Source organism: Phalacrocorax carbo, chromosome 1 (genome assembly GCF_963921805.1).
Source record: "Phalacrocorax carbo chromosome 1, bPhaCar2.1, whole genome shotgun sequence".
NCBI classification, from domain to species: Eukaryota; Metazoa; Chordata; class Aves; order Suliformes; family Phalacrocoracidae; genus Phalacrocorax; species Phalacrocorax carbo.
In genome coordinates this window covers 196,165,500-196,191,706 of record NC_087513.1, presented here as the reverse complement: position 1 = coordinate 196,191,706, position 26,207 = coordinate 196,165,500, and the positions used below count along the sequence as shown (strand labels likewise).

At 39.3% G+C, this 26,207-nt stretch overlaps 1 protein-coding gene across 2 annotated transcripts in view; it reads right to left on the bottom strand.

The window, feature by feature from the left end:
• ATP8A2 (ATPase phospholipid transporting 8A2) overlaps nt 1-26,207 on the bottom strand; it is a 299,008-nt gene that overhangs the window by 95,960 nt on the left and 176,841 nt on the right. For both annotated transcript variants that reach the window (XM_064441126.1, XM_064441127.1), the window contains 6 exons: nt 18,522-18,596; nt 15,708-15,830; nt 14,610-14,688; nt 11,211-11,272; nt 10,807-10,863; nt 6,389-6,496 (listed from right to left, as the gene is read on the bottom strand). In XM_064441126.1, the coding sequence (XP_064297196.1) occupies nt 6,389-6,496; nt 10,807-10,863; nt 11,211-11,272; nt 14,610-14,688; nt 15,708-15,830; nt 18,522-18,596 (504 nt within the window). The remainder of the gene's footprint in view (nt 1-6,388; nt 6,497-10,806; nt 10,864-11,210; nt 11,273-14,609; nt 14,689-15,707; nt 15,831-18,521; nt 18,597-26,207) is intronic.

Genomic DNA, 26,207 nt, shown 5'->3' with positions numbered 1-26,207 from the left:
CAGGGCTCACAACTGACTTTTTCTGTACATTTGAGTCTTAGTACACACTGCGTCTGGTACAATACAGTAGCTGCTTTCCTATACTTAAAAGCCAGCTGTTTCTGATTAAGAAAATACTGAATAGGACACCTTCCAAACATCTTTCCAAGAGCATGCAACAAGGTTTCACTACTTTTAAATATGCGAAAAAGTGATTTGGGGAAATTTTGAAGGACACTGAGTAACCCTGCACTCCGAATTGAAAAAAGACGCAATTTCCAAAGCAAAGTCCGTTACCATGGAACGATAACTCTACCCTGAGTAAAGGAGCTTGTTCCGGGACACCGCTATACCCACTCCAAAACCAATAAATCTGGATAATCTGCCGATTACACAGAAGTGTAAAAGTGTGTGCACTGTATTTCTATTTTAGCTGCTGAGCAGCATTTAAACTTGTAAGGCTACTTGATCTCCAAACAGACGTTGGCCAGACAGCATGGCTAGCATCCAGGTTACACTGCAACACTGGAGGAAAACCAGCTGACACCCTACGCACCATCTGTACAACCTGCAGGTTACCATTTATCTCCACTCACTTTCCTATTGCTCCCTCATCTAACACTGGCCTGCTAGCCACAGTTCTTCTGCAGCGCAGAAATAAAGACCGAAGCGAGGGTGGGCACATGAAGACTTCAGAGAAGTGTGAAGGCCAGCTGACTGCCTCACTCTGCACTGCCAGTTTTTATGCTCGTGGCTTAACCCTATTTTCACATGGCTCTATATAAAAAATGCCAGCACACTGCTGGGCACAGCTGCATGTACAGTCTTGCTTTAAAACCTTCATGAAATACTTCCAAAATGAGAAATAAGTCAGGGACATCTTTTAGAAATATTTAGGATAGGTTCACTGCAGAGTTGCCAAATAGGTAAAGTGGCATGTTTTGCAGGGTTAGCCTCCAGAAAATAAGCATGTTTAATCTATTAGTTTCACATTCAGGAGTTCTTAAAATATTTATTTTCATTTATCTCAATATTTTCATCTTTCTGGTGCATGACATAGAACAACACAACGCCAGGGATCTAGAAGACTCACATTTCTGAAAGCCATGTGTGGCTCATAAAAACAACCAACCCACTCCTTCAACAGATGCTTAAAAGTATATGCATGCTTCATTAGTCTAATTTGTCTGCTCAGAGCCTAGTCCAAACTTGCAGAAAAAGTTCCAAAACCACATCAAGTGCCATGGAGACTGCTGTGCATAATAATAAACCCAAACACAATCAGCAGGCATTAAGGGCCTCAATCTGCAGGCAAAGTCTGATTTCTGCCTAACAGCTGGATGAAGCACTTCCAACGACCAAAACATTGACACCACAATGTAATGTGCAAACGATTGCAGACAAACAAACCACAATCAGAACAGCCAATTTTCTAACTAGCACCAAACTGCAGAAAAGTGAGAAGCCAGAAAGAACAACTGAGACCTCAGGACAAAGATTCAAATGTAGAGAAAAAGGCAAAAATACTCAGGAAAACACAAAAAATGTACATTAGGCTGTCAGTATTTCAGTGTGGATTTGCAAGAGCAGTAATATGAAACCTGTTTATTATGTTACAATAGCGATAATTGTCTCGCCTCTGGGATTTTCTTTGGTTTTATGTTGTTTCCAAGTCTTCCAAACCATGCAGGTTTCTCACTCACTTTGTCAATAACTGAATCAGCAAGATTTAAGAGAGCTTCAGACAGAAGGTCAGCTACTAAACTGTCCACGCAACCAGAGTCCTTCAGACCCTCTAGATCACCTCCCACCCTCAAAAGCAAACAACCTAGTGCAATAGTTAGGGTGAACCTGTCTTGCTAATGGCATACACAGAGAAGAATGGGAAGCTTTGCTAAAAGCGGGATGGAAGTTTTCATGACAAACCATGAATATGAATAAGTCCTGCTAGTGACACATTACATGGAATCAACCTAAGATCTTGAATACTGGGATCTTTTAAAAAGCACCCTTAATCCAGGTAAAGCAGATGTACAACTTCCTTTAAAGTTTTTATATAAGTAGACAAATAACCTAGCAACGATCTGACGGTTTAGCTGGAAAAAAAAATATCTTCTGTCAAAGATGTGGGCAGCACCAGGAAACAAAAAACAAGCCTGCCATTAGAGCTGTGAAAGCATTAGAGTAGCTTTTACATGTAGCTGTTCCCACTATGCAGAAGCAGAACTGCTGGTACAGCAATTTGGATAGTGATTTTGATGAATCTCCTCTCAACCGCAGTTATACAAAAGTAACTGGGAAGTGCAGCAGCTCCCACTTCAATACCTCCAGCCACAAGAGAGTTGGAGGCCTCAGATGAGAAAGGGTTTCCTAATACCATCCCAAGATAAAAAATAATGCGTTCCAAGGTAAAAATGATTCTTCAACCCCAGTTCTGAGATATGACCACATAACAGCACAAAGCAGCAGGGTGAAAACCTAGACATTACTAACCTGCACTTCGGATTAAGCGCAACATATGATTTCTCAAAGCCAGCCGAACTCCCACTCTTTTACCCCCTCTCCTCCAAGCTGAAAAAATGTGACTGATACTAATCCTCCTGAAAACATCTCCTTAATAGTAATAACAACTAATGGGGCAGAGACAACATACCACTTAGAATGAGGGAAACAGATACAGCTGAATAGTAGTCCTCTCTTCATCCACTACCAGTAACAGACGTTTCTGAGGGATGATGGGAACAGCCCTTGCCTGCCACCCCCACCCTCCCTTAAAAAACCAAGAAATTTTAGCTTGGTGTGGGGAAGGAAGATATCTGTTGTTCTGCACCTTGGGTAAAGTCTGGATCAAGACTCAAAGCATGATCACTTTCATACACACATATAACATCCTGTTGTATACATACACATGCTTTCAGGTACACATATCTAGGTGTGTGCATGGGTGGAAATACCTGCATTAAGACTTTGATCCCATACAGTGTAAATTTATTCCCATAAACCTAAACTATGCTACAATTCCTATGAAGAAACCCATACAAGAAAAGAACATGATCAGCATTTCACTCACACCACCTATACGACATATGCAAGAAATGAGCACAAATGTTATTACTCACCGTTCCACTCAGGGCACCAAATCCCCATTCCCCAGGCAAAGAGAATACCCAAGACTGCATGAGGGCTGGACTACGGCTAACATGCTGGTCAACAATACACGACTGGGTTATGAACAACAAGCCCCTCAAGTTTAGGAAAAGGATAATTAAAAAGGCGCACTCATCCTTAGAGCGGCTACATTTCTGTACCACCTCTTAATTAATAAGTATCAAAGTGAGTAGCACTTCTTAAAGACATAGGCATCTACTTATTTCCAACAGTCTGTAGTGGTAAGTCATAACTACTGGAACATGGGAAAGGATTTACATATTGTACAAAATGCTGTCATCTGGAAGTGCTCATTCAAAACCAGTCAGCTCCTGTACAAGTATCCTGGCTCCAAAGGCAAGACCAAAAAATAGGCACTGATTTTTAGTGTCATTGTTCTCAGCAAATACAGAAAGGACTTCTCTTAAAAAATACAAATACTCAACAAAGCCAAAAGAGCTATCAGAGGGTTTCCTTGGTCTTATATTATTGCTTCTGATACTATTAAAGGAAAATATTATTTGTGTGTCTGAAAAGGTTGCCCTAAAACAGCCAGAATTTTTACTTCCAGAATACCAGATGTCATACTATTGGAAAACATCTACTAAGGACTGTTGAGACTTTTATCACAGCTTCGTCTTCTTAAGTTACATGTATTCTATTATGAACACTGTAGTGGAAACAGAAGAAAAATGTTGACTCTTTCACAGCAAATAACAACTAAAGTTGCTTCCCTTTGCTGTCAAGGAAGAAAAAAAATTGTATTTTCCTTGTGATAATGTTCAACATATAATGGGCAAAAGAAAAACAGTTAGTGAAAATGGTTTAATAAATCCCAGCAGAAACAAAGCACCTTTTCACATACTTAATGTCTGCAAGGCTCCATGCTGAGATTTGATGAATGGATGGAATAAAATGTTTTGCACCTCCCATGCCTTCTACCGATAGCACAAAGTCCTGGCTGGCACAGATGCTAGATGAGTATTACAGTAAAAAACCAGCTCCCTTCACGTGCTACTGGATTCACATAATATGAGCATCTAAAATATTCTGGAGTTCAGTTTATTTGAAGATAAAAATACTAGCAAGATTGAAAACCAAAAAAAAGGATGTTTTTCACAGTCTCACTTTGCTTTTAAGATACCTTGATTACTTGTAAATACAGAAAAGAAGATAACAGGAGTAAAGGAATAGATTAAGTCTGGGAAGCAGCAAGGCAATTCATTTTACTAACCAGAGCCTAGCATGATCCCAGCCCATTTCACCATAAGCTGTTTTTATGACAGCAATTGATTACTCAAGAGACTTGGTGTAAGTTAATGCAAGTCATAAGCAAGTTCCCTTCACCTTGAAAGTGTTCCTTGATTTTACAAAAAGATAAAGGAAATAAAATCCACTCTCTTCCACTGTTGCTCCTTCTCTCAAAAATACAAGAAAACAGTCATAGAATGGTATTGTTTCTGCCCCTCCCCCCCTCCCCAAAAGCCATACAACAAATTATTTCTGACTGCTCGTATACAAAAAGTGTCTTTCTAGAATGATGAACAACCCTTAACATCTTTGATTGATGATTATTGACCCAGGGACACAGCTCCACAAGTACTGGACTATACACTCAAAGTAAATGTGTTCTCCATTAAAAAAGTCCATTAGATTATTTTAATCTTGGCAAGATATTACTACCACGTCTCAAGTCATAATGTCAGAAAACCAGAGCATAAAACCAAAGTTTAAATAGAAACACTTTCAAAAACCATATTCGAGCAAAACAAAAACCTTATTAACATGAAGCTTTTGTTCGGAGACCTGTGGTTTATATTGGAGCAAATGTTGATAACCAACACAAAATCAGTTTTGTTGCAGTTGCCATTAAAAAATGGGAGCTACTTCTGGAAAAAAAAAAAACAACCAATACCAAGCAAAAGCTGATAGCCTGACCCTTCTTGTACAAAGGAACAGTTTCCCCTATTGTTTGTGTTTTAGAAGGCTGACATGTTAAAGGCAGCACTACAAGTCTGCTCTAGAGGACAAGTAGCTCGTGGCTCTGCACGATATTCAGATTGAATTTCTGCTTGATATATGAAAATGTGAATTAGAGCTACTGATGCTGTATGTGCATGTGAAACACAAAGATCACCATGAAATACTACCAGAGGACTGAGGCTTTGTCTGTCAGTCACTTATTTGCTGATCCCAGCCTGTCAGCTGTCATTCTCTGCTGTAAAAAACTGTGAAAGTCTCCCATAGCCTCCATTATCCCCTGTGTTTTAGCACAAGATGATAAAATATGTATTAGGGCAGAACAGTAGCAAAATAATGTCTGACTGCTCTTGTCAAGTAAAGACGTGAAAGTAACCTTAAAAATCTCTAATCAGCTTGCTAACACTTGCCTTTTTAAATTATTATTTCCTAGTACACAGGGTGACATGAGTTAAATATGCTTAGATTTTTTGTAAAAATTAGTTTGGTTTTTTCTTTCTGTACCACGAACAATATATTTGCATTAAAGAAAACTCTAAACTTACTACAAATTCCTTTTTCTGGCCATTCTGACAGCAGTTCCACTTGTACAGAATAACTTTTCACCATACATTTACTAATTCCTTCTTTGTTCATGGTAACCCCCTATTTTAAATATGGACAAGGCTCTTGAGTGATTTTGACAGACTTGTGACTCCATCTTCTCACCACGGGTTGAAATAATGATACCAAAGGGAAAACTTTGCCACCTGAAACTCAGCTGACACTGAAGAAATCAACCCAAAATTCCTCTAGTATTATGAAGGGACTAGTAACATATCAGCTTCTCTTCTGCTTCTGACCATCCCATCCTATACTTGAGTAAGTTCTGGTTTATTTTGAACAAGAACAAACCCACAATAAAAAACCAAAACCCCAAAGCAAATAAACTGAATTTCTACCGGGCATTTTGTCAAACACAAAGTCTTACTAGGAAAGCGCTTATGAAAGAGCCAGTCTCACTGCCATCCAAGTGAACTGAGAATCGTCATACAGAATCTACAGTGCATAATAATCATGCATGATGTAACTTTTTGGGAGAAAAAGAAAGAGCTCTTCTAATGAGGAGGTTAAGCTAAATGAATCCAGGGATTCAAAAAAATGGTTAAAGCAAAGCACAAGTGCTCTTACTAGAGCACAGTTCCTTTCCAAGCATCGTGCGAGTGTTCCGGAAGCAGCAGCACTGGTGACAGCGGGGTGCTGTGCTGAGCAGCGTACCATGCAGCTGAGCGTTCGTACTGACCTGCCCCAGCATGTCTGGTGCGATGGGAAACGTGGGCCAGATGGCCGAGTAGACGCTGAAGAATACCAGCCAGAGCAGCATGCTTCCCCAGACGGCCAAGTGACTGAACTGTCAAAGAGCAGGTAAAGAAGGAGAGTCAACACAGGGCATTTATTCAGTCCACCTAACCTATAGATATTTCTCTGTTCAGGTCTCTGTTGGTCAGGCTCAGGCCTGTCTACCACATCTGGTTTCAGGCAAGTAGCACAGGTTGTTTAAACAGCACAAACCAGTTCTCTTTAATCCTTGCCTCACAACAGGGCAGACAGATAGTCTTCTCAGCCAGTGTGACTTTCTTGGAGCTCCAAAACTCATCAGATTTCCCTTGGAACTCTAATTTCTCTCATCTAACTCCTGCTTCCCATTGCACACATGCCAGATTCAACACATACATCAAGGCAGAAATTTTCAAAGACTCAGGTTAAAGTTCACATGGACAAATCCCTCATGGCAGAATGTATGCATACAAGCCGTGTACACCACTCACCTTTCACAGAGGAAGATTCAGTGCTGTATAGTACACTACCACAATCAACATCTCCTGGTCAGCTTTGCTTTTTTTGTTTAAAAGGTGCCCTAAGTGATTTACAGATATGCAATGCAGTTTACTTCTTTACAGGGTCTTTGGTCTATAGCCTCACTAAGAGTAAATAAAAGTAGTATTGAATTGACCAAGAACACGTCCAGCACAGACTTCATTTCAGTTGCATTAAAGAAAGTCACTTTTCCTACATACCCAAACTATTTTGCTGTTCAGGATGATTTAAGCTGTTTTACTTTTACACTGCAGTGGATGGAATCAGTAATTTCAGTTGTAACAAGCAACTGAGCTCATTATTGGCTCCAGTGTTTTTGGATGCCAACAACTCCCATGGCTGATGATTTTGGCTCCAATTCAGAGAGGTACCTGCATAAATCTTAATTACTAACTACATGTGGGTTTAGGAACATGGGAATGAATTCACATACTGCTTGCTGTGGTGGACACAGTGTTTAGGTCTCAGATTTATACTTTCTATTAGATTGTTGTATTTGGTGACTTTTTGAACAGTATGTCTGACAACCGAAGCATCTGAGTATTGTGTTCTGCCCACTGTGAGACAGACTAACTTCTGAAAAGGGAATATTGCTCCTCCTCTGGAAGCGCTGAGCATCCTTGGAGAACAGAGCTTTCTCCAGCAGAGACAGTGAAAACAAACAAGCAAGGAGTCTGCAGCACCAGTGCACACCAGCAGATAGCTGGGAGCAACTGGAGGCTGCTTCACAGTAGAACCATTCATACAGCAAAGCGTCAGAGGTGATGGAAAGAACACGATTCTAGGCACTCTCAGAAAGCTGGAATTTTTTTCAACCCTAAAAGGTGCTGGGCTAATGAGCAGGACATAGGATAGGCCCCTTCCTGTACAGACACAGTGGACAGGAAGATTTGTTTTCAAATTTTACTATTTACTCTGTTTCACTCAAGAGATCTGACCAGCAAGTGATTAAAAAAACCCTGAAAACAAACCACCACCACCCTCCCCAAAAAAACCCTACCACCAAACAAAAAAATCCCACCAACGAAAACAAAATAAATACCCACACCGTGTTTTCTGATTAAATTTTAATGTGAATAAGAGACTGGAAGTATTATTACCTTTTTTTTTTTTTAAAAAAATTATCAGGAAGGGGGGCATTTTATCCTTTCAGTCTACTTGCTTTTCTGAGAACTAGGGACAATTCATGTCAAGATCTGACTGAAATCAGGAAAGCTCTGCCACAGTGCGCAACTGTAGTGCTCAGCTCCCCAAAGAATAAGCACTGCAAGGCTGCTGCAAGAATGTCACAAAGAAAAGCCAGCCCCATCCAAGGGCAGAACAGCACCAGCACTGCTTTCCCAAAAGGACACCACCTTCTCTTCTCTTGAACCACAGCCTTCCTTCCAAACAAGTGAACAGAAAGGCTCAGGATAGCTTGGACTGATGCTTCCAAGCTACAAACACCTAAAGACTTCACAATTAAAGACAGTAAAGAATAAAGCAAGCAGGGTATGTCTAAGACATACTCTTACGTTGTAGGCAGTGTATTTATGCTAGTGAAATTACCCACTCCCCTCTGTTTTCCCTCCTGTTTTTTCTTTCCAGTCCACTGGTACGACAGTTTTTCAGTGTTGCTGCTCTTCATCTTGCCCTTCCCAGCTCAGCAAAGACTTTGCTCATTTTATGTTGTCTTTATCTTCTTCTCATGGTTGTCCCAATGCTCTCTTCATCTCAGGCTTTTAACTTCCTGAATTGCTTCTCTACCTTTAGAAGAGCTTCTGCTTTGAGAAATATCCCTCTGCCCTGCTTGGGAATGTTCCTTATACACTCACCCCAGCAACCTTTGCACTGATGATTCTCCACTGATCTCTGTTATTTACCCCTGGAGAATTCATGTGCAAAGCAGGAGTCCATCAGATGAGTTAAATGAATGACAGTCAGAAAAAGAGACATAAAGGCACTCTCACATATAAACTAGACACTGTATGGTTATCCTGTACACCCTATTTATCTGAAATAGTTCATCTAGTGCGGTAAAACAATGAAGATGGCTGTGTTTGGAGACGTAACACTTAATGTTAAGCTACTCCACACAGCTCCAGTGTGCGGATTTAGTTATGCATCATGTTACCATGTTTACGAAAGCCTTTCTTTCCACACTACCTACTGGATATACTAGCCCCCCCCCCGCCATTTTCTATCTGCATTATTTATTTGAAGCTTTCAGCTGAACCTACCATGTACTCCCAAGTGGCAGTGTCCCACTCACTCTCAAGAACAAACTGCATGTAACCAATCCACTCGATGATGGAGAAGAGGCTTAACTCAATGCTGTACATTTAATACTTCTGAAGTAAACTAAGGATTCTGTGTGTTGATTCACTCACAGCTGAAACAATAATTGTAACCAACACAAAATTCCAAGATGACCAGAGTCACTGGTCCAAGCAGGGGGACAGGAATTAGAAGCATATATAGAAAAAAGTTGACTCTAAAACACCACAACTCCTCTGTGCCTAACAATAGCTCCTCAATAAAATGCCAGTGTTAAAGAACACTTAGATCTACTAAACATTAAGGTATCTTTTAAAATAAAATTTAGAGAAATTTAGAAAATTTATCCCCAAGTGACTGAGAAGGTACCAGTTACCCAGGGAAGAGGAGAGATGAGGAAGCATCACATGCCTCCAGTTGCAGACCTGGATATATCCTCTTCTAGTGCATGAGGAATTAATTTAAGTCTTTCTGCATTTTAAAATGTTGGTATACAACATAGAACTTATGCATAAGCAACAGCAAAAAAACCCACCAGATTTTATTTTCAGATGAGAGAATGAGGCAGAGAATATTAACATCTCCCTACTAATTAAATAACCCATACAGATAGCATTTCATCTTGAAAATTTAGAACAGACATCAGCTCATTAATCTTCGGAATTCCTCTGTGAGGAATGAAAGAAAACATTTTACAACTAACAGAAGCAATGAGGTTACAAGATTTAAGCCACGCTGCTCCAAGAAACTGGTAAAAGAAGATGAGACTCCTCAAAACAGCTTGGTCTTGAGGACAGAGTGTCTTAGTATGCCATGAAAACTAGATTTCCACAAGGTATCCCGTAGGTGTAGAGAAACAGGGACTCCATCAAAATCAAAAGATCAGTGTTTCAGAGGGGCTGGGGGAAAGAAGGGGAGAAGGGTATTCAAGGTTCATCAACACAGGAGCCCTCCTACCCTGCACATTCTTTGGAGGTCGCTGCCCTGCCAGATTCTGACACCTACCAGTAACAGAGCACTCACTCACTGCAAGTAAATGACTCATATTTAAGAATCAACACAACTGTTTGACTAACATCCTTATTACTGTAAGTTTCCAAACAAAAAAAATCTCATCCAATGTGAAGTCACTAGGGTTTTTTTTTTTTCTAGCTTCAAAGGCATTTTCAAAGCCCAGTTGTTTATCTGTGGCCAAACACCTTTCATTTCCCTGTTGCATTAATTTTTTAAAAAAGCTACAGAGCACAAAGATCATGTCTTGATTTATTTCCTTAAGCAACTACAGCAGTATGTTGATTTCATGCAAAATTATCCTAATTTTAAATATGTAGAGATGTTGGCAATATACTCTTAGTATTCTCTTCCCACTTCGGACAGGCTGCCCTTTGCATCACACATATCCTGTGATCTACCTGTTCATTCTCCTCTCACATACTGTACTTAAAGAGCTTAGCAGTTTATCCTTACATGAAAGATCCAATTAAAACACTGAAGCCTCAAATGATTTTTAGTACTTCTTTTCTGTTTTAATACTCATAAGGGAGAAAGGTGTGCTAATAAAACTGAAAGACACTGAAGAGTACTTACTCTAGTCCATGCAGTTGTTTCCAAGCCAGCTTTCAGACAAACAGTGACTACAACGTACTGCAAGGAAAAAATATAAAGGCAACTTCAATATTAACACTCAGAAATTCAAAGGGTGTTCACAGCCCAGTCTCCCCTTTACACCTAAAAAGTTACTACCATTTAGGTACCAACCTAGGGCCTTAGCAGTGTGGGATGAGGGAATGACAGAGCAGAAATATTGTTGGTGCATGTCTGGGGCAGGGGGGAATGGGGAAAAAACCAACCAAACAATAATCATGCACACAACGTAAGTTTGATTTGATTTTACTTGTTCACTTTCTTCTGGTTTACACCATTTTTTGATGGCATAAGAACAACTACAAAGAAATTCTACCATTCAAATCTGCTAGGATACACAGGCTTACAGTGTAAACTATGTTTCCAACAAATAAATAGTCAATTCCCTGGCCATTTGTGAACACCGCATCTGAAAAAAAGAAAAATATCACATTGGTTAATCAGTTTATCAACAGAATGGATGAAATAACAAGGAGGTTTTCAGGAGAAAGTAAGCGGTCCCGACCTTGCCTATTAAAATGTCTAAAAGCACTTTTAAAAGCTGTGAGATAATGGTACTGCAGAAGTTGTGCTAAGCCAGGCCTGAGACACAATGCTCAGATACAGTGTATATCTATAGTCTGGGCTGCCAGAAGCCGTCCTAGCAAACGCGGAAGTGTTCACCAGACCCTAATGTGTAATTTGAGCGTCACTTATCTCGCTGTCTTCTGTACCGCTTATTGACACTCCTAACAGATCCCATTATTTGCTGCTCCTGTGAAGAAAAGCCTGTAAACACCAGCTGATTTTGTGTTGAAATAGAACTTGAATTAAGAAAAGCCACAAAAGATTAATCTATAAAGGACATATGTAACATCTAAAATTTCTTACTGGAAGTTAATTCAGTAACTGAGCAGCATTCAGTCTCCATACAACCTTTCTCTAGGCAAGCATGCACAACTGTAAGAACACATTAATCTACCATTTGAAAGTGTCAACCCTGGCAATACTTCAGATGTCTGTTTAGTCCTTCTTAGCCCTTGTTGAATAAAACCGGAACACCATAAAAGCACATTCAACAGCCACGCTAATGCCAAATGAACTCCAACTCACAGGAACTTTCAAGCATTACTCAAGCATGGTAAGTATTGCTACTTTCACCGGTTTTAAGACAATTGCTAGAAAACCACACAAACAGCAGGGATGAAAAAGGCTTAAGATAAAACCTTGGACCTGTTCCTAAACACATCCTGCCTAGCACAGTGCTTCTACTATGAGGGTACCGCTTTGCCAGACTTGCAAAGCTAGTTCTGACATCCTTAAACTAGGGTCATCTGCTTAGTTAACTACGTTCCTATCACACAGGTCTCCAAGGATCAGTAATTTTTTTAAGTCAGTGTTTAAGTCTATAGAGAAGAGTCCCTAACAACCTGACCTCTGTAGTGAATACTCTGCCCAGCTTATGGGTAAAAAACCTATGTTATTTAGTCAGTGCAACTACCCCAGGCTACTTGTTATGGTTTTCTACAATGGCTGCACGTGGTTGTCTCCAAGGAACTGACAGGTTGTGAATGCTTTCCAGAAGTTGCTGGCTCTATATCCCTGCTCTCTTTTCTCTTTTGAAATCCAACTACTAAGAAACAGCTGCAGACTAGTCACTAATTTTGCAAGAGGAGCTAAACCCTGAGACAACTTGGTTAGGAACTGGTTTGGTTTCTAGCCACCACCATCTCTATTGGCCCAACTCCTCCTCTAGTACTCTGTGGATTCAAGCATTTACCACATTATTCACAAATACACATCAAGTTTTAACAGTCACTTAGCTCTTTCCCCTAGTGTCAGTGAAAAAGGTGAAAAGCGCCAGAGAGCCTTCCACATCCAGCGAACCGCGCTGATGCCAGAAGTCTCAGTTTATTAAGAAAAAGGCATGCCTAAATACATATTGGCTTTGATAGATCTAGAATAAACTGACCTAATGACTCCGCCAGTATATTGCTCTAGTGCAACATCACAATGCACATTTAAGTAATTGAATAATTTTTGGAGTAAGTCTCACTTGTTTTTAAAAGTTACATTTTAATGCAGTAAGTTAATGCTTTTTTTTTTTTTTCCCAGTGATTTCTATGACCTTCCACTTTGGGAGGCTAAGTGATCCTGAAAGGAATATTTCTGTTAATGAGAACAGCAGGACGCTCAGTGAACACTCATTTCTAAAGCTAAACAAATGCCCATTCATGGACTGTGTGCACTTCACATTCTAAAGCACTTAAGATGTTAAAAACTTCCCAGCGTGAACAGCACATTTTTGTCTCTGGCACTGAAATCCCTTTTTCACTTCAAAATACAAAGAAACTTCAAAATTCAATATTCGTTCCTCTTCAGAAAGCAAACTAAGCAACCCATTCAAAGGAACTCAGAAAGTTACCATTTGAACAGGTGAGCATTCCAGTCTTATCATTTAAGTTGTTGAAATTAAAAGTACATTATCTATTTAGGAATTAGTTAGAGAAACATTTATGGAAGACTAAAACAAAAACTGTATTTTTCTTTAACTGTAACCAATATAGTCATCGACCTAAAATTTCTGAAGCTGGATTTAAAGAAGAGATAGTCAAGATTAACATTTCTCAAAAAATAGTCAAAGAGAACTAGAGAAACCCCCAAATCAAAACAAAAACCCATTAACCATAAAAACCCCTCTCCACCAAAAATGAACGGACCTCCCAGTCCACATAGAGAGGAAAGGGAAGCCCCTGTCTTGTATGGTCCATCAGACACCACGTGAAGCTGCCACTGAGGATACAACACTGACATTTTACTAAGCCAGGTAGAGAAATACGAACCTGCCTCCCACAAGCTTCTTTACCATGATGCCTCTGATGGGAGCATTCATCTTCCCTCCCTTCCCATTTTCTTTCACCTCCTCCCCAATTAATCCATTCTGGAGCTAAGAAGGTTCTCTTGACATGTTTTCCAGGAAAATTTCAGTTTTGAAAAAATCATGGGTTTAGATAAATACTATTCTCTCCCCACCACCCCAAAATTTCTCATGTGATTTAGTCCTATTTCTTACAACAGTAAAAGAACAGATTTCCCATGCTTTTTCCTGCCTGTGCAACTACGTTGTAAAGGTAGGTAGGAACCGTATGGAATTTACTGTTCCCTGAAATACCATGGAGTTGCATTACTGTTCATGGAAAGCAAGACTTAATAAGCCTAATTTGTACAACAAAAAGTCTCATTTGCCCAATATCTCTGACTCTTCATCTGGTCTACTCCCATACCAACCAATTCATTTTTTCCACAGACTTCAACAGTAGTGAAATTTCTATTTTATCCTACATTTTACAGCACTGTGTTGTGGAATGGGAAAGATCCAACAAGACACAAAGCAAATGGTTGTAATACAGCTGCTGTAAAAACATTATGCAGTAAAATGTTGAGATTTCAACCCACTCCCCCCAAAAAAAGGCATTGTACAGAACAAAATCAATATTTGAGTAACACTTTCTGGCAATGCAGCAGTTCAATTTTTCACTTAAAGTCACTATACTTATTATATATAATATTATATATTATAATTGTGTTAAATCAGAGTAAGCTTTGAAAGCCACTAGATAACTAGCCAAGTTCAGCAGCTATAGCCTATTGAACTGTCTGTCAGCATTATTTTCTTGGGACTTGTCACGACCTCCTGTTCTGCAAACACTCCGGGCTCTGTAAGACTGAACATCAGTTACTGACGTAAGAAATAATGAAGCCCTTACCGTGCTCCAGCACTTTCAGTGGAAACCAGAAGAGAATGATGGAATGGATCAGGGCATTGATGCAGTGACCCCAGAAAACCTGAGGGAAAACAAACCAAGTCATCAGTAAAGTCCAAAACTCTTGACCTCTCTCTAGCTCCTAACAAACACTTCATTGTGTAGTTTAGAGTCAGACAATGTTTGTCCTGAATTGAAATACCTGAGCTTCTGCAGGATCTATTTCCTCCCACAATTTCTGCTCTTTCATAAGAAAACACTGGTCCAGTTGGACGGTTTTATTCTAACAACTTAAAATGTAATAAGCAAGCATGCTTGCAGTTTAAGATCTTTAACAAAATACAGCAGACTGATGGAGTCACCCTTCCCTATTTACCTCAAAGAAAGATTTTAAAAGACTGATTCAGTACTAAGAAATGTTCTTTCTTTTAATCAGCAAACACTTTGTGCCGCACAAATTTTAACTATCAGATAATGCCATTTTGCACTAACTAGAGCTTTACGTACTCTACAGTTTCCTCTCTAAACACAGCAGTTGTACAGCTTCCTTGATTCAGAAGTACATTTAGACATGCCTGTTATGGAATAAAGACAGACTTCCAAATGCTGGCATCTTCCAGCATTTAAAGAGCAAAACAAAGTAAAATGTGCTCTTCAAAACTCAAAGTCCAAATAAACCAATTCAAGTTTTATTTTCCAAAAGAACTATGGGAATAGAGCTATACCAACTGCGGAAAAAGGCCCATAGTAGAGAACATAACGACAACTTGTACATTAAATAGAATCTAGGTGATGCCATCCAGCTCCTGTGAAAGTGGTAAATTCACCACTAAGTTTACAGATATTTCAGTACCAGTTTCAGTTGAAGCCATACCAGAAAAATCCTTATTTAAAAAATAGGATTTTTTTTTAAATAAAGTAAAACAAAAACCCCAACAAGAGACCCAAATCTCTTGAAAAGAACTAGGAGGCAGAGTAATCTTAATCTCGGTGGCTAGCATAAGGCAGAAGTAACAGTGGGGAATAAGTTATTTTCTGATCAGAAGACCTGGAAAATAAGAATGCTTGTGGTTATTCTTAAAGAAACAGACTTTCCCTTACCTTTGTGTTGAACCCATCTGCATTTTGAGTTATTTTGTAGAGCTGTGGAAATCGAAGCATGCTATCTTGAGTACACGAGCGTTCAAAAATTCCCAGAGTAAAGGGTGGCAGCGCTGTGAAAATCTGCAGGGAAAGCAAATACTAATTAAAAGCAGCTATTATTTTAAGTGGATCTCAGATAATATTTCAGTACCTAGACAATAGCAAAATTCCCACAGACTCCAGCAAAGACTTATTATCAACTAGTGTGTTATTTGACATAATTTTCAGATGTGCAACAAGTCCAAACAGGAATTTCATCAATACATAACTCTCAAAAATTGACTTACAAAAGAAGCATGAAAGAAAATTCTTACTATTAATCAATTAGCTTAAACGCAAGAAGTTAAGCGTCTTGTTAAGAAGTTAAGTTTCTGGTGTACCAGTTAATCTAGTGAGGGTAAAACGCGTCAGACTGCAAAGGGAAGACGACATGTACTTTTTAAAAAAATTTTTGTGGGAATGTGTTCAAATACAGCTGTAGCCATAATTAAACATGTAATATGCTTAACCAAAGCTAACAGACAAGGCAAATGTGGAAATGACATTAAAAAAAAAATCTACTGAAAAAACAAAAGCCATTCTGTATTACGGTACTTTGGGGATTCTCCTAGGCAGGCATGAACTGATAGGAACAAACTAACTGCAGTATGTGCCTGTGCTACGGGCAGACACTTAGATGACCAAGCCTCAGAAGCTTTCCAGGAGAGGCAGCAGGACACTTTGCCAGAAGCAGAGTAAATTAGCCTCTGCTGAGTCCCACATTGCTGCTCTTAAAGTGTTTCCAGGATCTGAGGCAGCTCATTTAAAGCCAGCTTGGGTATCCACATTTCTTGCAGTCTGCAGTGCAGGCATAGAGTGAAAATAATACCAGTGTGCATGTCTGAATACTGAACTTCATTCATTTCCTTTTACATTAACCATTTATATCGGAAAAATCGTTCTTAATCCTATGCATACATATACATTTAACAGTTGGAGAAGTGTTCTTGAAGTTAAGAAGCAGTTTGAAGTTATGGACTGTTTCTGGCGTTATGCATATTAGCAAAAGTTGGGCTGTTCTTCCCACCAGCAGCGAGCTGGCAGTTGAGGAGCAGAAAACCAGCAACACAGAGGACTAGAAACTAATGAGAATCAACAATTGCATCCCTAGATCCAGCTGGGAATGTGCTGCTTTTGCAGATGGTTAAAATGGCAGCAGGCTGGGGGTGGGGAACTGAAACCAAGACCACTGGTCCAATATATTCCACATCATTCTTATACAACGTTACGGTATTTCCCCAGGTTTCCCATGTTATTGGGGCATTTGAATTCTCACTTGAAGTATATCTTCTGGTGTTTTTGTTTATGAAGGTAAACCTCCAGTGTGAACCGGTGCAAAAGCAAATTACAATGCTACTATGATTTCCTACACGTAATATTTTAATTAGTCTACTAATGAAATAAAGGGTTAATCTGCACAGAAGAGAATAACAAAGCTAAAAAACACTTATAAATCCAACTCCTACAGATTGTGGAAGTCCCTAATATCCTACCAGCACTTGATTCTTCATGAGTCCATGTGACCAGCTCTAATTTTAGAAAATACCAACCTGACAGAACAAGGGTTAATTTCTACTTCACTGATTCTAGAAAATGAGTTTCATCCATGAGCTTTATGTAGGGTAGGTAGATCCATCAAATCAGGTTTAAAGATAATAGATGCAAATATCTAAACATAAATGATGGACTGAGTAACAGTCAGGAAATTAGGGTAATGAGAATCAAGGGAGTGGAAAATCCCCAAATAAATATATTCCATAAGATCTCATATTCTTCGTGGAAGATGAGTCTTTGTGCCATCATTTTTGAGATTAACGTGACGGAAGTTAAGTGTTTCCATTAATACTACCCGATGATAGAGGTAATTTGTTGGCTTTTTCTGTATTACCATATATTTGGAATGAGTCGTCTTAAAGAAAAATTAAATTTCCTTCCTCCAAAGAGAAAAATCAAAGGATTTTTCAACACAGACAAAGCGTCCTAATGCCTTATAAATCCAGACACAAGGCCACTCATCAGTAACATTACAAATGTAACACCACTGAAAACACCAGCACAGGTCTATGGTATGTTATGGAACTTGGTCCCAGAGATCCTGCAAACTTTAATCAATGTTATTGATTAAATAATACTATTGATTGAAGTGATAAAGTCATGTGGCACTTAGCAGAGCATGGTGAAAATCAGAAATCACTCCTGGACTGACACATCCCACTCTTGGTTCAAGTGAAAAAATGCTGGTGACACAGTGATGCTACCGTTCTGTACCTAATGTAGCACAAGTCAACCCAAAGCACCCCATGGCAGTTCTCTGAGCACTTAACTGTTACAGGGTCTGAGAAAAAAAAAAACAAAACAAAACAAAATATCAAACTCAAAGATTAAGACTTTGTATCTATTTTGAACATGAAAAGTCAGCAAAATATTCAACACAAAAGACTAAAGACGCTTTCAAAGAGGAAATTAAATTCCATCTAAAAGCTGCAGAGTTTTATGGAGGTTTTAATGTCCAAATAGGTATATTTTCAAGGCTTTTCCCCAAATTTATTTTTGCAATAAAAACACCATCCAAAACAAATTTTTTTATCTACCTCAGTGTGGATTCAAAATGGCTTTTACAAATTAACTTACCTTTCCTGACATACATCCAAGACATTTACCTGTGAGAAATGGGACACAACAAAACAATATACAAGTCTCAAGCATTATCAAATCAAAACACGTAGCACTTACCACATTATACAGACCAATGCACCATCGCTCAAATAATATCTGCCCAGAAAATCCATTAACGAAAGCAAACCAAAGCTGAAACAAAGACAAATTACAAGAAGCTTTAGATTACTATTGCTGTACACGGTTCCACTTATAGTAGAGAAGAATGTGGAACACAGACCACCATGTGGAGACAGCTGCTTGTCATGCCCTAAAAATTATCATCAGAAGTGCCAGGCAGTTATTCTGTTCTGAAGTCTTTCATTTTAAATACTGCCAGAGTACTGCTTATTTAAAATAAAATGCTCAGGTGATGGGGAAATTTTCTGTATTTGCATCATTACTCAAAAAAAAAAAGATGGCTTCAGACTACTTCAACATCCTTACTGCTGGCAAATTAACATGCTTGAAGCAAAAGGCAGCCTCTTTTCCATCACTGTCAGCAAAGACTAGAATTTTCAAGATAAGTGTGTTTTGATGGATGCTCTGCTTGACTTGCATAATTTTTTTACAGCCCCAGAATTATAGTGACAATAACTTATCAGTTACATAACTGCATAACAAATTTATTGTCTACATTATGTAAGTACCACTAGTTAATAAACTACCAGTTTGATAATTGAACATCGGAAGAGGTCGCCCAAAGAGGCTGTGGAGCCTCCACCCTTTTACAAGTTTACAAAACCCAACTGGGCAAGCCCTGAGCAACCTGGTTTGAATTTAGTGTTCACCCTAGTTTAAGCAAGAGGTTGGACTAGATGGCCTCCAAGTTGCCTTCCAACTGAGGAGATTCTGTAATGCTGCAATCCCAGGAAACCACTGTAAGCTGCCACGCAAAGGTAAACTCTTTTCAGCATTTCCTTGGGCCTAGCTTCCTTGAGCCTACTTCATATCTTGTTTAAGCAGCTTTTTGAAGCAAGAAGTGCTTTACCAGGTTGCGACAAAGTTTCTTAGTCAGTGGGCATTGGAGGCAGCTTAGGAAAGAATATAAAAAAGGTGGCAAAAAATTAGCTTATCATAAGTAAATTGGAAACCGGAAGAATAATCAGTAGTTTAAGGGCATCCTGAAACAGTCTGCATGGGAATCATTGCACTTAAAGGATTTCTGTGAATTTGTGGCTGTAGTCCCTTTTAAAATCCACACTGCACCACGGCACTTCGTTCAAAATTAAACAAACATTAAATGTGGGAACACTCCCCCTCCCCACCCCTTTTCAACATGCTTTGTCTTGTATTTACTTTACAAGATCAAATTGCACTGGATGCACTGGTATTGCACAGCATCAAGTGATGCCAATGCTTATTTCCCTTCTCACTGCCAGAGAGCCTATGCACTCACAGCCAGGCATCTTTTCCAACACCATTCCATCAATCGCATATATCAGCGCTCTCCTACTTGCATCATTTATTCTCTGGCTCACTTGCCCAGTATTAGCGTCCTAGCAAAACACCTCAAATAAAAATTAGTTAACTGTATGTCATCTGATCTCTTGTCTGCTCCTGCCCAAAATGGATAGAGAATAACTAGGAAAGATGACAAGAGAAGATAACAAGACCACATCAAGACCTACAACTCTTCATAAATGCAATATCTAAACAGACTATGACTCTTCAGTATGGGACAGAGGCGACTTCAGGAAAGATTAAAACATTTACAAGACTGACAAGAATAAGAAATAGCTATTCAAATAGGCACTGCTGCAAGACATTAGGTTAGCAGGCTATACAAAAAGTGAAATGTTTTCACACAATATATGGTTTATCTATAGAACTGCCTGCCAGAAAATGTTGTGGATGCAAAAAGCAATCAGGGGAAAAAAAAAAATCATATCATGGAAGGAAAGCTGGACACCAGATGAATCTGCCAGAGAACTACCACTGTTCACAGAAGATCAGAGACCAGGTTACTTGAACTCTTATTCTGACCATCCGCAGCTGTTCTTACATCTATTATATCACCATTCTTGTTTAAAATTAATCATTCTAATGCACTCTCACTGTTCAAGTGAGAAGCAATGACACTGACAACTCATTTGCTTACAGATATGCCTTGCACAGTAGGCCACCCATTTAAAATTATTTCCTACAATTTTTAAACCTTCAGTTGCTCTTTCTAGTAGGGAGTTTCTATTGATTTTACCCTATGCTATTCTGAAGTTTGTACTTTTCTATACCTGCTGCCCCTCTTGCAGCTTGGAGTTCAGAACTGACCTTGTAAGCTTTTTTAAGGGCCAGCAGTGTCATTCCACTTCCATTTAGCTGAAATGCACCAACCTAGTATAAATAGCAAAATATTTTTCCAGTTTCCTAAAAAAACCCCACCTCTTTTCTCCCAAATTGTCAATCCTGCATTAATTTAAATTACATAAGCATTTCAGTGTTCCCCTCTCCAGCTCTGTCCAGAAAAAGGACAGGAGTAAGACATGTTGTACTTGTTGCCAACTTGTTTCATCACTTCTACTGAACTGATACTTGGAATGATCACTGCTCCTTAAAATCTTGCTCTAAGGACTTAATGGCCCAGAGTAGCATACTGACCAGTCTCACACTCTGAGCGTTTCAGTCAGTTTTATACCTCAGCTCTTCAAATAAAAGATATTAAAGAACTTGGGTATAAAGCCCAAAGTCCCAAAAAGAAACCACAATTAATTTGGGGTTGTCAGGTAAGGAATTTGAGGATTTCTTTTCCTAGGAAGAGAGCGAGCTGTAAACAAGCATACTCCCAGATATTTAGCAATGATGATCTAGGCATTTATCTAGGTGTTTATAATCTCTAGGCTTCTTGCAATTAATTGCAACTATGAATGAGGGCAGCAATACTAGAAAACATAAATAGCTCGCAAATCAGAAGCCTGACTGCCTAGCTGGCAACCTCAGCCTGTGCTCTGCACAGTTTTCTAGATCCCACTGGGCAAAGCAAACTTCAAAGGTTTGGTAGCAAATGTTGAGGCCTTTTATGGCATTGGCTCATGCTACTTGGGAAACCATTGCCTCCCACAACTAGTCCTCCAGCAACAGAGATTTCTGATTCTTCTATCAAGAGGGTAAAACAAAGCAGCCAGACCTTCTATAGCTGGCCCATGGCTAGAAGAAAAACCCCAAACCAGGCAAAACTAACATGTTAGAGCCACGTTTCCCCAAAAAAATATCTGCAGTAATGAAGTGAAGATACAATCATATAAAACTTGGAAAAAGCAAAGCTGTTAAGATGCATTACAAAGCAGCTGACAGACTGCCAAAGCACAACTGAAAAATACCCTCTCAACAACCCAATTCTTTCTACTCAAAGTTCCTACCCTACTGTAATTGGGTGATGCAGAATTCATTATAGACCCTACTAAAACCACCTTGAGATTAGTCCATCAGTATAGATATCTAAGTGTTACCATCTTTAGTCTTCTGCAGTGCCTTTTAACATAGAGTTTTCTACAGAAAAGTTTTATCCTTATTTCAAGGCTGCTATGATTTAGGTGGGCAAGAACTAACGTTCACAGAGTTCAATGTTCTGCTATTTCAAAAGCCAAATTTAAACTATTTGTCTTTTGGCAGGATCCGCACAGCTGAAAACTGGAAGTGAGAACATACCCCGTGCTTACACAAGTCTCTGTACACCACACACTCCAAAGAGAGGGCATAGCTGTTACAGTTAGGATGCACTGAAAAGTAACAGCTATGCTTGATTTTCCAAAGATTCACATTATCAAATGCCAATTGACAGAATGAATGTCATATACTTCCTCAATATCTTAATGTCAAGAGTAAATCAGATACTCTGCATAAAATATACATTTATTTCAAATTTAACACAAGCCATAAATTGTCATGCATGATTTAAGGACCAGCTGTTTGTAGAGAGAGTATGGTATTCTTTAAGGTCAGCAAAGAAAAAAAAACTAAACCAAAAAACTGTACCTCAACATTCCTCTTAAGAAAGTGTATTAAATATATTTGAAGTTGCAACAACTCATGCTTGACTCAGATTTGGTAAACTGGTGGGAAAACTTGCCAAGTCTGCCTGACCTGCCAAGCTCCAGGGGTTTGCAGGGCTCAACTCCAGCACTGCTATGAACAAATGGACCCAAAGTTATTAAACTGCTTTTCTGGCTGGAAAAAAACCCTGTTCACTTTAACTGTTACCTGGCTGCCAAAAAGCTGGAAAAGCTTATTTGTAACTCAGCTACAAAATACGTATTTTTCTCCCAAGGAACAAGAGGTCCAATTTAAACGTAAAGAAATTCAGACCTTAGGCTGAAATCTGGACTGATATATTGCTGTGCTTTATTATAGCAGATACTGCAAAGATCTGAAACTAGTGCACAAAGAAAGTGGAACATGTTGCAAACTGAAAACCAGCCCATGTTTCCCGCCCTGAAGTGTGGCCACATTCTTTAAAAAAGAAACCCCACTGCTGAAGCACTCAATGCCAGCTGTGATGTGGGCACTTTGCCACTAGAGGGTGGGGGGGGAGGGAAATCAGACTGCTGCCTTCTTCCAGAGGTCGACAAAAACACCAACAGATGGTAACACTTGGTTAATACTGACTTGAGCTGCAGGCAAACTGAGGATGTCGAGGTAACACAGTCCCACACTGCCATTTTGAGACACATAGCCCATCCACCTGCTCTAGCATATATTTTGAGAAAAGATCAAGTATTATTTTCAAAAAATTATTCCCACTTGAGCAAGTTGGAAGGCAATTTTAATTGCATTATTGCTTCATGCATAATTACCGCAACATTAATGTCTGAAATAGCAGGAACTAATTTATTTAAGTGCTCTAAGGCACTGGGATAGCAAATCATCTATTCTAAACGTGTATATTTATGATGTCTTGATAATAGGCAGCTTAAAGAGTACTAGGAATGTTTTCCCAATTCCGCTAAAGGGCACAGAAAGCTAATGTAGTCAGGGTATCAACAATTGCCACAGGCACCAATTATAGACAGACTGGATGCCTTTACTATTCAGAAATGAGTTAAATTCTCAGAATATCCTCTCTCAGCACACACATATTTTGCATGTTCTTACCAAATAGGCTCATTTACAGTTCGCCTAATAAAGCAGGTTTGTGCATCTCCTGTGCAGTTCATTAATAATGTATCCTGATTAAAAACCTCGTTAGAGACTTCCCTCTCGATGCCAGGCTCTTATTCCTGCCCAAATGCACACAGCCTTAAAATAATCCCTTCATTAGAGAATGTACAGCACCAATCTTATAAAATAGGTAAAGAGCCTTATTAATAAGATTTGACAGGGTAGGCATGGCTGCCTGAGACTCGCTCGATTTGCCAAGGAATATTTCCTTTGCTCCTTTTATTCCCCCCACTGTTCATTAATGCCTTGCCGAAAAGAGATCAATATTTTTCAATTGAAAAGCATTTGCTCTAGGTTTATGCACACCAAATAAGTGCCCAATTAAGCTTAAAAATCATCTACAATCTCTGCTAGTGTTAACAATTACTTTTTCAAGTTTCATGCTGCTTTTGTCTCATTAAGAACCCTTATGCATTTACTGCAAAGCTTGGTCAGATACACAGATATCAAAGCAATCGATACAATAGAAATTTCCTTGCTTTAAACACTAATTTATTTAATAAGCCTGAACAGCTGTTATTGCTTCTATTGCTGCCTACAGACACAGCAAGTATTTCAGCATACTAAAGAGGACAGTTTTATCAGCTTCATCTTTCCCTATTTGTAGAAGAGGCACATGCAGAAAATTGTATTTCTTCTTTATAGACGTTGTTTCCATGTTCCTCTTGTCACTGATCAACTACTGACACCCGTCCTCCAAAGCACAGGTAGTGTTCAACAGGAAAGGCAAGCACAGAACAAAAGGGAGAGAGGGCATGAGGGGCAAGAGGAGCATCGCCCCACAGTTACACAAACCAGCAATTCTTACAGTTTAGATCTTCAGAATAATTCTGAAGACTTTAAAAATAAATAAGAATTAGTGAACCTCTGGGTTTTTCAGTGGTTACCATTAGATAACAATCATGTTTCTTGCCCCATAAGTTCTGAACATTGTAGAAAGATACCACACCTGCAGACGACTATGTATTATACACCAAAGGACCCAGCCATCAGGACATGAGAACATCTCCTCTGACAGCAACATTTGGCCCTGATACACCAATTAATGCATTTAAAACACCCCAACAAAACATAGCAGACCATGCAAACTCCTGTTCTTCACACTGGGATGCTGTTTTTATTTTTTTTGTGTTCCTTGAGTTACCTGAACTTCTAATCAGTATGCCAAATTATGCATTTAATATTTACATCACTGGTAAAATGAACATGTAGCCCATTAGAACAAATGCAGCAGAGCGCTGTATTCTGGCATTTTTTTAACCTTATGAAACTGGGTAGATAAAGGGCAGGATATTTATCCAGCTCTTTTGGTGTGAAGTGTTCCCTGGGGACTTAATATTTCTCTAGCAGACTAATTGCTGCAGAAGCAAGCCTATGATAAGGTGATTTAAACTGGCCTGTGTTGCCAAAGGGCAGACGTACTTGCCAGAAGATGTGCTTAAACTTAGCAGTTCCTCAGAACACTTCCCTTTTGCAAAAAAAGCCAGCTCTGTTAAGAGTTTATTTTCCATCCTTCCTTAAGTTTTCTCAAGTATCAAGAAAGCTGACATTGCTACACTAGGATTGTCTCATCGTGTACATATGTGACACCCTAGAGGTGACAGGACTCGCATACTGACTTTTTAAAAGTCAACTGACAGAACAACACGGGTCAGCACAGTTCAGTCAAGTCCCATCGGGATGCAGAGTTTCAGCACTCCTGCACAGTCAAGGGAATCTGAAACCACCGCTAGAACAAGACTATCAAGACTGATGATGCTGGGAAGTCACGCATCATTATCCTACAAAGCCAGCAGTAGCCTGACTTCCAGCCAGAGCAGGACGAGACAGTTGGAAGATGCCAGCTGTGATGAAACAAGGTTGTTGGCTACACTCTCCTCCCATCCCTGCTTGGGGAGCAAGGTGGGCTCAGCTGCTTGGTTGGCAAGCTGGAAACATCAGGCCAGGCCACTGTCTGCTGCCGAGCAATGCAAATTCATGCTATGAACTCCCAGTACAGTCACCATCTTCTATAAAACAAACACTACTCTCCTCTTTCGCACAGAGAGACCAGCTGTAAAGAAAGGTTTCCACTGACATGGAAAACGTGCTTATATACATAGCAGCAGTGACCACAGTGTTGGAGTCAATTCAGTAACACTAACATTTTTGGGGTTGTTTTTTTTTTCTTGCCTCTCAGGTTTGCCTAATCAACTTCTTTAACTGCCCTTGAGTACTAGCACATCACTGTGGAACTGAGAAGTACAATATGACTATTAATAGTTTGACATTTATCAATGAGAATTTATGGTATTTCCTCTGCATGTAATCACTCCAGACTGGTCTTGATACATCTTTGGTAACTGTATAATTGACCCACATCTCACATAAAAAGATAAGGACATGCTATTACATGGTTTTAAATGACCTGCTGGCTTTTCTCAAGCTAAGTGGTATCTTTAAGCAACGATAAAGTAATAGAAGTGCTTTGGGTTTGTTGTTTTTAATTTGTTCTCTAGTGCTGAAATAAATGGATACAAAAGACACAGGCTTAACTATTTGTATTAGTAGGTGAGGAAACATGAACAGTAGCTTATCCACCTGAAGTTCTGCCAAGCACTTAGAATCCAG